Source organism: Tachypleus tridentatus, chromosome 3, assembly GCF_004210375.1.
Source record: "Tachypleus tridentatus isolate NWPU-2018 chromosome 3, ASM421037v1, whole genome shotgun sequence".
NCBI classification, from domain to species: Eukaryota; Metazoa; Arthropoda; class Merostomata; order Xiphosura; family Limulidae; genus Tachypleus; species Tachypleus tridentatus.
The window spans coordinates 112942717-112957389 of NC_134827.1; the positions used below are offsets into that span (position 1 = coordinate 112942717).

A 14673-nucleotide genomic window follows, 5' to 3' on the forward strand; every position below is an offset into this window, starting at 1 on the left:
TTTTATTACTCTGCTTTAATTCAAACTGAAGTGTTTTTAATCAAGAGTTTCTAAAACTTATTTGTGTTATTAAAACGTTATATTGATGTAACAAGCTGAACCCATTGGTACACCATCTATTTGGTCACATAGCTGAACATTCAGTGGGGTCATCTTTAAGGCTAACCCTCACTAATATATTCACTGTAAGCATTCTTAGCCTTAACACCAGTCCTATTGAATACCAGTTGACTGAAGGAATGTAGAAAGTTGTTATAATGTTTTTATGTAGATTAACAGTTTTGGGTCTCATATTTATTATACTTTCTAAGATTGTCACCTTTATCCCTGTTTCTTGTATGTACTTATTTCATTAACTTTAGTTACTCAGTGGCCACTTTATTAGGTTGTAGAACACAAATAGTCAAACAGCAAATCACATGGCTGCGACTCAATACATAAAGCATGCAGACATGGTTGTTGTTTGACCAAACATTAGAATGGGGAAGATGCGTGATCTAAGAGACTTTGACCGTGGAATGATTGTTGGTGACAGTTGTGGTAGTTCCGGCATCTCATGATCTTCTGGGATTTTCACACACTATAATCTCTAGAGTTTACAGAGAATGGTGAAAAAAAACATCCATTGAGCAGCAGTTCTGTTGGTGAAAATACCTTGTTGAAGAGAGAAGTCAGAGGAGACTGGTCAGACTTGTTCAAGCTAACAGGAAGGCCATAAATACTCAACCACTCTTTACAACATTGGTGTGTGGAAGGACAATGCTCAACACATCAAACCTTGAAATGGATGGGCTGCAGCAGCAGAAGACCATGTTGGATTTCACTCTTGACAGCTAAGAACAGGAAGATGAGGCTACAGTGGGCACAGGATCACAAAAACTGAATGATTGAAGATTGAAAAAACGTCGCCAGGTCTGATGAATCTCAATTTCTGCTACGACATGCAGATGGTAGGGTCAGAATTTGGCATAAACAGGGTGGTGTAATGGTGTAGGGAATGTTTTATTGGTACACATTTGGCCTTTTAATACTAATTGAGCATCATTTAAATACCACAGCATACCTGAGCATTGTTGTTTTATGGCCATAGTTTACTCATTTTCCAATGGCTACTTCCAGCAACATAATGCACCATATCATAAAGCATGCATCATCTCAAGCTGGTTCAATGGACATAACAGTGACTTCAATGTACTCCAATGGCCTGCACAGTGCCCAGATCTTAATCCAATAGAGCACTTTTAGGATGAGGTGAAATAAGAGGTTCTCAGCATAAAAGTTTGGCCGACAATTCTGCAGAAAATGCATGATACTATTAAGTCAGCATGTACTGAAATCTCTAAGGAATGTTTCCAGCACCTTGTTGAGTCCATTCGAAATAGAATTCAGGCTGTTCTGAAGACAAAAGAGGTCCTACCCAATACTAGATATGTGTACTTAATAAAGTGGCCACTGAGTGTACTTATTTGCATTTATGTGTGGAATTCTTATTGTTGGAACAGTATAAAACTTGTGAAAATGGAATAGAATGCTTTTTGTTGCTATAATCATAATTGTATTTAGTAAAATCATAAATTACAATTATTTCTCCATTTTGCACTTGCAAGAATTATATTATAATAATCTTAGAGCCTGTTTAAGTTATACAACTTGCATTAATTGTTACTTGTGTTTTGATAAGAAATATTAAAACTAATAAACTGTTTTATAATAATCTTAGAGTCTGTTTAAGTTGTACAACTTGTATTAGTTATTACTTGTGTTTTGATAAGAAATATTAAAACTAATAAACTGTTTTGTAATCTTAGAGTCTGTTTAAGTTATACAACTTTTATTAGTTATTACTTGTGTTTTGATCAGAAATATTAAAATTAATAAACTGTTTTATAATAACCTTAGAGTCTGTTTAAGTTATACAACTTGTATTAGTTGTCACTTGTGTTTTGATAAGAAATATTAAAACTAATAAACTGTTTTATAATAATCTTAAGAGTCTGTTTAAGTCATACAACTTGTATTAGTTGTCACTTGTGTTTTGATAAGAAATATTAAAAACTAATAAACTGTTTTAGTAACAGTTACAGCGTAGGCTTAGCGTATGTAAGAAACACTTCTATTTTGTGGGACTTCTTATTTTTATTTTATTTGCTAGCTGTATCATGGTAAACAGTAACAAAACTGATAAACTATTTTAAGATGTCTGCTTCATTCATAAAATACATTTGTTTTTTTAATTACAAATGCAATGTTGTCTTTTTTTCATAGCAAATATTGTCAGTTTTTGTCTAATAGAATTATTTAGCCAAGTTAGGCTATAAAATGATGTTTTAATTCCATTGTGTACTATATATCTTTCAACAGCAGGTTAACACTAAAAGTTCCTTGTGATATATTTACGTCTTGACAATTCCATATATTAATCTGCCAACAGGATTTTGAGATGACTAAAATATCTTTTCTGAGGGAAATTGGTCGAGCATTACACACTAATGTGAAGTTTAAATTGGATAAAAAAGGAAAGGAGATGATTTATCCAAGGAGGACAAAACTTACAGATCCAGTCTCTCCAAACCGTGGACGAACTGGGTAGGTGTTAAAGCGTTTCATTAAAACAGGCAGAAAATTACTTAGGTTTGTTACTTTAGTTACAAAATTAGAAATGGTTGAACTTGCCATACTGCTTTTATAAGCTTGGATTAAGGACTATGTTTAATTTAGGTATTACAATAAAAGTGTAATTCAGTGTTTTTACCAAGGAATGTATCATCAGTGTTGTAGGTCTTGAGACCATCCATCAGAAGGTCTGAAATATGAGACTGGTTAGATTTAAAAACTTTACTAGTATTTAGATCTACCAAGGATTACCAAGTGCTAAATTTTAATTACACAGCAGTTGGTACAAGGTGCATTACAGCATAAAATATGTTTTACTAGTAAAACCTTTATAGCCCTTCACTTATATCACCAACTGCCATATCACCTGTACATTAATCCACAGCTATAACATTCAGTATTCAAAAATATTTGCTACTATACATTGCATTACATGCAGGCTTACTATGGGTTTGTGTGAAGTTCAACTGGTTTGTGTGTTATGTTAAATGTTAGCAATTATTGTTAATATTCAACATGTCTAGCACTATACTTCTCTGAACATTATGTTCTCTCAGAAAAACTTCCGTCACATTATATTTATGTATGTTCAGTTTTGTTAGGTTTCTTGCTATAAGCCACAACTGAAAATCATTAAATCATCACTAAAAGTTTCACAAAATGTTGTATATTCTAAGCAATGCTGTGGGAATCGGAAGAGGATAAAGCAAATTAGATGAATCCAATGGTTGCAACAGTTCTAGCAATGATAAAGATGAATGTATTATCACAGATAAACTTTTCTGTGGAAATTTTCCATAAATGTTCAACGTTGACAGTTGTTTACTGTATTTAGAAACTATTCAATACATTGACAGTTGTTTACTGTATTTAGAAACTGTTCAATACATTGACAGTTGTTTACTGTATTTAAAACTGTTCAATACTTTGACAGTTGTTTACTGTATTTAGAAACTGTTCAATACATTAACAGTTGTTTACTGTATTTAGAAACTGTTCAATACATTAACAGTTCTTTACTGTATTTAGAAACTGTTCAATACCTTGACAGTTGTTTACTGTATTTAGAAACTGTTTAATACGTTGACAGATGTTTACTGTATTTAGAAACTGTTCAATACATTGACAGTTGTTTACTGTATTTAGAAACTGTTCAATACATTGACAGTTGTTTACTGTATTCAGAAACTGTTCAATACATTGACAGTTGTTTACTGTATTTAGAAACTGTTCAATACATTGACAGTTGTTTACTGTATTTAGAAACTACTCAATACATTGACAGTTGTTTACTGTATTTAAAAACTATTCAATACATTGACAGTTGTTTACTGTATTTAAAAACTGTTCAATACATTGACAGTTGTTTACTGTATTTAAAAACTGTTCAATACATTGACAGTTGTTTACTGTATTTAGAAACTATTCAATACATTGACAGTTGTTTACTGTATTTAGAAACTTCAATACATTGACAGTTGTTTACTGTATTTAGAAACTGTTCAATACATTGACAGTTGTTTACTGTATTTAAAAACTGTTCAATACTTTGACAGTTGTTTACTGTATTTAAAAACTGTTCAATACTTTGACAGTTGTTTACTGTATTTAGAAACTGTTCAATACATTAACAGTTGTTTACTGTATTTAGAAACTGTTCAATACATTGACAGTTGTTTACTGTATTTAGAAACTGTTTAATACGTTGACAGATGTTTACTGTATTTAGAAACTGTTCAATACATTGACACTTGTTTACTGTATTTAAAAACTATTCAATACATTGACAGTTGTTTACTGTATTTAAAAACTGTTCAATACATTGACAGTTGTTTACTGTATTTAGAAACTATTCAATACATTGACAGTTGTTTACTGTATTTAAAAACTGTTCAATACATTGACAGTTGTTTACTGTATTTAGAAACTATTTAATACATTGACAGATGTTTACTGTATTTAGAAACTGTTCAATACGTTGACAGATGTTTACTGTATTTAGAAACTGTTCAATAGATTGACAGTTTACTGTATTTAGAAACTATTTAATACATTGACAAATGTTTACTGTATTTAGAAACTGTTCAATACATTGACAGTTGTTTACTGTATTTAGAAACTGTTCAATACATTGATGGTTGTTTACTGTATTTAGAAACTGTTCAATACATTGACAGTTGTTTACTGTATTTAGAAACTGTTCAATACATTGACAGTTGTTTACTGTATTTAGAAACTGTTCAATACATTGACAGTTGTTTACTGTATTTAGAAACTATTTAATACATTGACAGTGGTTTACTGTATTTAGAAACTATTTAATACATTGACAGTGGTTTACTGTATTTAGAAACTATTTAATACATTGACAGATGTTTACTGTATTTAGAAACTATTTAATACATTGACAGATGTTTACTGTATTTAGAAACTGTTCAATACGTTGACAGATGTTTACTGTATTTAGAAACTGTTCAATACATTGACAGTTGTTTACTGTATTTAGAAACTGTTCAATACATTGACAGTTGTTTACTGTATTTAGAAACTATTTAATACATTTGGTTTAACTAATGTGCAAAAACAAATATTCTTCAATTTAACCTTTCAGAATTGGGTGTGCATTATATTCAGCCAAGTACAGTAGATCTGTTGTAGTTATGTTCAGCTTCAGACATCATAAAGATTTATCTGAGGTCATAATCTCTTGTAAAACAACAGTAATTGTTATCTGTTCTATGTGTTAGACTTTTGTCTTTTTATTTTTTTTTTTAAATAGGAGGAGACATTAAAACAAAGACTGTGTGGTTAACGTATAGATAAAATGTTTGGCACTGATTGTTACACTTGCTTTATTTTTCATTGTATAATTTATTATAAGAAGTCATTCATGATCTTGACCCCTAAGGTCACAGATCTCAATTACAACTCCATTTATCACTATTCTACTCAACTAAATCTTCAGTATACCTTTTCTATATTGTTTTGATTTACATATAATAAATTTTGCTGTGCAATTGATTAACTTCTTATTAAATAGAGATCACTTAAAGAAGGCTGTGAAACTATGTTTTTTGTTTTGTCACAACAGGATTGATGTTCATCTGGAAATTGATAACAGACAGTGTCTGAAGTCAATGTACAGTGAATGTTTCCAGTCAGCAGCAGAGGTGAGGTTCACATCAGTAGTAGAAGTAGGACTTGGTTTATATTTTTTTTTAGGCAGTGACTATTGTTTAGCTGCCAGTTGAAGTAAGAACTGTTAGACTGGAAGAAAGCCAAAGTTGTGAATAACATTTTCTCATAAATCAGGGTGGACAGAAACATTGAAAAGTTGAGAAGAATTTTTATAAATATTCTAAAATCAGAAGAAATCAAAATTGTGCTTTTTTAATCTTTGTCATTCATTCTCTTACTTTATGTGATCATATAATCTTCTAATTCTTTATATTTTACGAGAGGTTGAATCAGATATTCCTTTATAAATAAAAATGCAACATGTTGCTTTATATCATCATGCTTGTTTCAGAATATTTTTCTATAATACATTACTTTGGAAGTTTTTATAACCAGATTGGTGGCTAAAGGAGCATTCCTGTTTCAGTGGTAACTAAGGTGGTTTAATTGTTGTATCACAGGCTGCTCGGTTTCTTGCTGCCTCTCGTTCACGACATTCCCTGGATACGGCCTTTCACATTGAAAAGATCCAAAGCACAGATGAATTGGAAGAACCCCATGGCCCTGAAGTCACTTACCCAAATATGGTGTACATTGTGATTGGAGTAATAGTGATAATCTTACTTGGGTTACTTCTTGGGGTGTTAGTCACTACTCAGAGGAAGCGTGCACGGGGTGTCACCTGGTTTCCAGAAGGATTCTTCAGAAACAGTAGTGTCCAGAAACAACAGCCACGACGTCGAGGCCCAGACGGACAAGAAATGAGGTATGGCAGACGTATTTAAAAAGGTTAAGTTAACTCTTATCATAATTACGTATAGATAATCAAAATTAACGTACAACTCGTTTGCAAGTAAGAGATGTTTTGGAAAAGCTGTTGGAATTTTGTTCCTTGATAGGAAGACATTTATACATTTTCTTGTAAATTTAGAAACATCCACAAACAAATGTCTGCTCAAAGAATGGATGATAACAGTGCAATACCTTCCGACATTAGTGGGTGGAGTGATGACGACCTCGGTGATCATCCTCCAGCAAAGAGAACCAAAAGTGATCATTCACCAGATCCCAGCTTTGGAGACACTCACACTGTAATGACAACAACTGATTATGATGATAACGACCCCCGACCTTGGACTCAGCAGCATCTTGATGCGGCAGATGTTCGCAATCCAGATATTCTTGCTTTCTCACCTCCGCATGGAGAAAGTGAACTAGAACCTGAAAATGTTGATGTCAGAGGTCCAGGTGAGGGGTATTTGTCAAAAATGTTTTTTTCGTCAAGTTAAGGAACTTTTGGTTTCCAACAAACTACAGTTCTAATGAAGATAATTGTATTTTCTGATAAAGTAGGCTTTATCAACCATTAAATTTTAAAATATTTATAATTTTATCATGTCGGTATTTCACCTTGTGGCTTAATCTTGTGATTTCATTTATGATTATTTTGTATACTTAACCTCTTCTAGGAGGTCTCACACCTCTGATGTTAGCTTCTTTTCGAGGAGGTGGTTTGGATACAGGAGAAGATGCAGAGGAAGATGATGGATCTGTCAGCATGATTCAGGACCTTCTGTCACAAGGTGCCAAGATCAACATGACAACGGAAAAAACAGGTGATAGAATCAAAGTAGATTCAATAATTTGTGTTAATTACCTCCCAGAAATTCCTTCACAGGTTGGGAAGTAACTTTACTGGAGCATTTAACTAATTGGGGACATATTTATGTTTACATCTCATAATATTTATAAATTCTTATAAAACAAATTTGGTCACACTTTTATCTATATATTCTAACATGCTGCAAAGATAAGTAAATTTTCACAATTATAAAAATAAATTAAGTTTTAGAAACCTACTTTTAAAGCTATTAAAAATGGAATGATGTGGATTATTTAACTAATTCTTAAAAAAACAGTACAAAAGTAATAGATATTTAAAAAATGATATGTGTTATGAAGAAAATAAAAGAAAGATCCATGATTGAAACAGTTACAGTTAAATACAAAACCTCATAAAGTTTATGATTTAATTATTTGAACTGAGTGTTTGGAATAGGTTATTAAAACCAGTTGAAGAATCCAAAGTTGAAGATAAAATGGAGACCTTAATAATAACATGATGTATTTTGTCATTGCGTTAAATATTTTCACATTAGTTTTTAGTTGTGTTGTTTTATTTCTGATTTCCACAATATCTTGACCCATGTTGTATGAGTTATGAAACTCATAACTCATTACTCACTAGTTCTTTTGACTGCTTTTATTCATTTCCAGTGTCTTCCTGATATCCTCTCTGGTGAAGGGCCGATATTGATAGGAGGGGTCACTCTGTAGAGCATATGTTTTGTAATACTGGTTCTTCTACTTATTTTCACACACCTAGTCTGTCCTTTACTGCTATTGATCTCTCAGTTTGCTTCCCTTCACTATTCTCCTATTTTTCATGGAGGGTTGACAATAATCCACGAGGCAGTGATTATTTTTCTATAATTTTGAGAGAGACTGGCTGTGGCCGATGCCACCTGACCCACGTGCCCTGGTGGAAGCTGGATCACGCAAGCTGGCCCTCTCACAGAAACTTGATCCTGCCATCCTCTGTAAGCCATCAATAGATGACTGTGTGGCAGTAGTAACTGACTGTATTATACAAGCAGCTGCTCAATGTACTCATAAAACCTCGACATTTTTTCCGCTATATCCTTGTCCATGGTAGAAAATGGCTATAATGTTAAATAACTCAGAACCAGGACTAGAAAGGCCAACTTCAGGTGACTGACGGTGGTGTTTGTACTTACCTGTTAGTCTTCTTTCAATTATGCTACAGAAAGTAGCCAATTTGTATTACTGTAGTTTTTCTCTTACTGCTGTAGACTAGATGTAAACATTGGTTTTATGATATTTATATTTTTTAACTTTGTTTTGTTTTACCTTAATTTCCTTTTATGAATTTTACTAAATTTAATTTTAACTTTTTACCAGATGTTTGGAACAGATTGCCTAGCTGCTTTGGGCCATAAAACACTAAATCAACCAACCAATTTCCTGATACATATTAAATGTTCACTGCAGATAATGGTTGCTACACCTTTTCTTATCAAATACTTTGTGGCTTGTTTATTAAGATTAGTAATCAGGTTTAAGTCACATAAAGAATATTTCTGTAATCACATTTGCTTCATAAATAAATAATTTGTTTGTGTTTCTTTATAAATTATTTTATCAATTTTGTTTTATTTCTGTTACTAAAACTTAATCACATTAATTCTCAACACTTCAATCAGGTGAGACATCTCTTCACTTGGCTGCAAGGTACGCAAGAGCAGATGCTGCTAAAAGGCTGTTAGATGCTGGTGCTGATGCCAACTCTCAAGACAATACTGGTCGATCTCCTTTACATGCATCCATTTCTGCTGATGCACAGGGAGTCTTCCAGGTAAGGGTTCAAGGAAACGCTGTCCTATTTAGGGTCTCATTGGAAGAAAAATATAAATGAGAGGAAAAAAATTATTTTGTGGAAAGACTAAACTGAGTTTCTCTATGAGTTTAAATAACGTTTGGAATAAAGAAAAAAATTATTTTGTGGTAAGACTAAACTGAGTTTCTCTATGAGTTTAAATAACGTTTGGAATAAAGAAAAAAATTATTTTATGGTAAGACTAAACTGAGTTTCTCTATGAGTTTAAATAACGTTTGGAATAAAGAAAAAATTATTTTGTGGAAAAACTAAACTGAGTTTATCTATGAGTTTAAATAATGTTTGGAATAAAGAAAAAATTATTTTGTGGAAAGACTAAACTGAGTTTCTCTATGAGTTTAAATAACGTTTGGAATAAAGAAAAAAATTATTTTGTGGAAAGACTAAACTGAGTTTCTCTATGAGTTTAAATAACGTTTGGAATAAAGAAAAAAATTATTTTGTGGTAAGACTAAACTGAGTTTCTCTATGAGTTTAAATAACGTTTGGAATAAAGAAAAAAATTATTTTGTGGAAAACTAAACTGAGTTTATCTATGAGTTTAAATAATGTTTGGAATAAAGAAAAAAATTATTATTTACTTACATTTGACACTATGATATCTATCTACAATATTCAATCAACTCTTAGTTTTCAGGTCAAAAATATAATTGTTATAATATATGTATTTTTGAAACATGAATACAAATTAAAGAACTCCTCTGTTTGACAATTATTTCAGGAACAACTGCATGTTTAGGTTTTTCTTTCAAACTAATCAGTGCATAGTCATGCACCTTTTTGTAAGAAAATTACAGGGTAATGTGTTCTGTTTAAGTCTGTTTTTCATTTAACTGTCATATGTTCACTTCTTTCAGATCCTGTTGAGAAACAGAGCCACAAACTTGAATGCTCGAATGCATGATGGATCAACCCCTCTGATTCTAGCCTCAAGACTGGCAATAGAAGGAATGGTAGAAGACTTGATAAATGCCGAAGCTGACATAAACGCTGCTGACGAGCTTGGTAATTCTAATAACAATCATAGTAACTACCATCTTACATAAAAATTCAGCCATCTGTATATATTATGATAGTAATAATAGAGAAATCTCCAGTCAGTAGTTTCTAATTCTATTTATTTTTATGTTATTGGAAATATTTACAATTGATACGTTTGGTCCAACTTTTACATAACATAAAAGTGTTCACAAAGAGATTTGTGTGTTGTGTTTCTTCTCTGTTGTGGGTTTTAATTCTGGAACTGTTATTTCACATCATTTTTACAGATCTTTATCACACTTGTAAAGTGGAATCTTGGGCTTAAAGATAATGTCTTTGATCATTACTGTAAATTTTGGAGCTAAATAATAGTTGTCATGATCAGCATATCTATTTTTATTCAAAAAATTTCAAGCATTAATTCACATAATGTACAAAGTTAATACACAATGCTTTATTAATTCACATAACACACAAAATAAACATAATTTATTATTAAACATAACATAAAGTAAACATATAATACTTTATTATTAAACATGACATTCAAAGTAAACAAACGGTACTTTATTATTAAACAGAGCATACTAAGTAAACATACAATAGTTTATTATTAAACAAAATATACAAAGTAAACATACAGTAGATTATTATTACACAGAACAAGTGTGTTATTCATATTCAGAATAAATGATTGGCTGGAATGGAGTGTGAAAAGTAACTGAAAAAAACAGATATGACACGTACTATTTCAAATCTTTGTTTGTATAAAAGTTTTTAAACTCTGTACTTCTTCTTAAATTGTATTAATTTCTTTCTAACAAACGTTTTATATTTTTAGAACACCATGTTGTATAAAAGTTTTTAAATTCTCTGCTGATTCTCAAATTGTATTAATTTGGTTTGAACAGACATTTTATAACTTTATAATTTTTCATTCTTGAAAGTTTTGAAGTTATTAAACTCTATACTGCTTTTCCAATTGTATTAATGTGCTTCTAAGAAACATTTTATATCTTTAGAATACCAGCTTCTATCAAAGGTTTTGAATTCTCCGCTGCTTCTTAAATTGTATTTGTGTTCTTCTTACAAACACTTTATACCTTTAGAATACCATGTTGTATGAAAGTTTTTAAATTCTCTGCTGATTCTTAAATTATATTAATGTGTTTTTAACAAACGTTTTATATCTTTAGAATACCAACTTATAGGAAAGTTTTTAAACTCTCCAATAATTTTGAAAATGTATTAATGTGCTTCTAAGAAACATTGTATATCATATGATACCAGTTTGTATGAAAGTTTTTAAATTGTATTAATGTGCTTCTAACAAACGTTTTATATCTTTAGAATACCATCATCTTATCAAATTTTGTTAACTCTCCTCTGCTTTTTAAATTCTATTAATGTGCTTCTAACAAACGTTTTATACTTCAGGGAAAACAGCACTTCACTGGGCTGCAGCAGTAAACAATGTGGATGCTGTCCGAGTGTTGCTGGCCCACGGAGGAAACAGAGATGTCCAGGATATCAAAGAAGAGACACCTCTCTTTTTAGCAGCCAGGGAAGGGAGTTATGAGGCTGCCAGAGTGCTCTTGGAACACTTTGCTAATCGAGACATTACTGACCACATGGATCGGTTACCGAGAGACGTAGCTCTGGAGCGTGTGCATCATGACATTGTGAGATTATTGGATGAGTACATACCCCAAGGTCCTCTGACATCTCATGTACCTACTAGCTCTACATCTATGGTTCCCCCACCCACAGTCATTGGCTCCACCAGGTCTACTAAAGCAAAGAAAAGATCAAAAGTCAACAGTATGGTTGGAATGACCATGCAAAATGGAGATCATTCTACCCAGAGTAGTGAGAGGGAAATAAGAAGAAAAGCTTCGTTGAAGAAGCAAGGAACGGAAAGGCAGCCCAACATTCACTGTTTGAACACTTTCGATTCCCACAATTTCAATGGTCTACATTCAGGATTTGATGATGGACAGAGCTTAGCTTTGTCTCACCCAAATCTAGCAGGTTCAGACAACTCAGCCACAAAACAACAATCTCCCTACAATGAATGTATAAATCCACAAATATACGAGTCTGTGGGTGGAATGGTTGGTCAGCTGGTTTATATAAATGATGGAACAGTGCCACACTTGCAGACAGTGCATGGTGTGACACCTCACCTTCAACGACAGAATTCTGTGCCTAGTAATCTGACTGTATCGCAGATACAGTCAACTCATAACCACACTGGTTCTCCTTCAGTCAAGCAACGGCCATTACTTCCAACCTCTCCTACCCATATGGCAGCCATGAGAACTGCCCATCAACAAAAAAATGCACATATTCAACCTCAGCAGAGTGCCAACCAGATATATGACTACATCATGACTGACATTCAGCAGATGTTGGGCTCTAGTGGTCAGAAATCAAACCAGACAGACTCTGCAACCAGCCAGCAGCAAGTGCCTTATAGCCATTCGTTTCAGTTTCCAACTCCTCCCTCTCAACATAGTTATGGTGGTTCAGAGGCCACTCCTCAACACTATCTACATCATCCAGAGACTTACTTAACTCCCTCTCCTGAATCACCTGGTCAGTGGTCAAGCACTTCCCCTCATTCGGCTCAAAGTGACTGGTCTGAAGGAATCTGTAGCCCAGTAAATTTGAATATCTTGCAACCTGTGGAACACCAACATTCTCACCACCAAACTCAAAACACACTTCCGACCCCGGAAGCTGTATTTCTTTAGTGGTGAATCAAGTTTTGTGAAAAATTTAGTAAATGGAAGAATATTGTATTAACAATTTATTTGTGAGGTGATAAGAATTTATTGTCTTTATGTTGATTTGGTACATAAATACTCATTATGAAGAATGTGCATATTTATTTTCATAGTTCATTGAAGGAACTGCCCTTTTTGTCAATGTTTAATGACCTTACTACTATTATTACAAATACTAATCGTTCTAAGCCTCATGAGTGTAAAAATAGTGCTTATATATACTGTTAATTCATTTTTTTGGAAGTGAAGATTTTCTGGTCTTTTTCCTATCCTTTCAAACTCAGTGATAATTCATATGTTACACTTCTCTCAATAGTAAAATGCATTTTGTGAACATAATGTTTTAATCGTTAGGCCTATAAGATTTATTTCTGTGGTTAATCGTGTTTCAATTGCTTTAGTATAGGTGAACCATCTACTTATTTAGTGTTTGTTATAATGTGCCAGTTGGGGCCTTAGTGTTAGTATCTGTCTTATTTTATATGATTAGGTGTTTAAAAGATTACATTATTATCTCTGGAACTGTAAAATATGTGATTCTACAAAAAGTAAAAGTTTTGTCTTTTGACATTAAGAATTTTATGTTTTATCAACATTATAATTCCCTGTAATACAAATCTTCTAGAAAAGAATCGTACCTTATCCTTCAACATGTTTCCATGTTTGTAGTAACTTTTCTCAATGACTTTGTTTTTATTACAAATGATTCTGTTTAATCATGATTTAAGATAGTTGTGTTAATTGTCATACCTTTGTTAAAAGAAAGCTTTATATGACACTGTAAGTGTAAATATAATTAATCAAATTTTAAAGAAGTCATAGCACTATAAGACAATGACTTTGCTGTATAATATTTTTAATGCTTAAAGAATACGCCTTTACCCCTTTAAATATGTGTTCTTGCATTAAAAAAAATGTGAGATCTGGTTTGTGTTTTTATAGGAAAGGCAAGTTATTGAATAACACGTCTGATATCCATACTTTATTTTTTTAGTAAAACGCTGTAGAAGTGTCGCATTGTTAATGTTTTTGTTATTTACAAGTTGTCAGTTTCTCGGAATATATGTTTTCTTGTAAAAATAGTTGCCTAAATTTTTGTATGCTTTTCATACAATTAAAGAATTTTTTTGTAAGCATAATGTTATTTTTCAGACATTTTTTAATGGTAACTCAGTTCTTTTGAATTTAGATAAAACATTTCTTACATCTGAGATTTTTCTGTTCTTTATTGTGTTCTGATTACTGTCAAAATAAAGGAATACTTCATGTACAGTTTTATTTTGAAACATCATACATATGAGATCAGTACCAAGATCTTTTCATGATTTAAAACTTTATGAAAAATATATTAAAACATGATGTTTACTTACATTATTTAAACAGATTTGGTCGATAACAGGTTGTTTTATGTAAACCTAACACGAACACAATTTCATGACATTGTATTCTAATTACTTTTCAGTTTTGTATCCAATTTAATAAAAGAAAATGCAACAAAACACCAGACTTTATAATTTTTATCTGGTTTTTGATTATTTTCAAACTTACAGGTGCTGATTAATACATGCATGCATGCATTTCTAAAAATTACAAATATGTACGTGTACTTTTTTTACAATGATATATGGGCAGAAT

At 31.9% G+C, this 14673-nt stretch overlaps 1 protein-coding gene across 2 annotated transcripts in view; it reads left to right on the plus strand.

Annotated features, from left to right (window-relative positions):
* Positions 1–14537, plus strand: part of LOC143247789 (uncharacterized) — a 64046-nt gene extending 49509 nt beyond the window's left edge. For both annotated transcript variants that reach the window (XM_076496267.1, XM_076496268.1), the window contains 8 exons: positions 2432–2586; positions 5705–5783; positions 6252–6556; positions 6722–7038; positions 7260–7406; positions 9075–9226; positions 10126–10273; positions 11687–14537. In XM_076496267.1, coding sequence (XP_076352382.1) covers positions 2432–2586; positions 5705–5783; positions 6252–6556; positions 6722–7038; positions 7260–7406; positions 9075–9226; positions 10126–10273; positions 11687–13005 — 2622 coding nt within the window. In that variant the 3' untranslated portion in view covers positions 13006–14537. The remainder of the gene's footprint in view (positions 1–2431; positions 2587–5704; positions 5784–6251; positions 6557–6721; positions 7039–7259; positions 7407–9074; positions 9227–10125; positions 10274–11686) is intronic.
* The last annotated feature ends 136 nt before the right edge of the window (positions 14538–14673 follow it).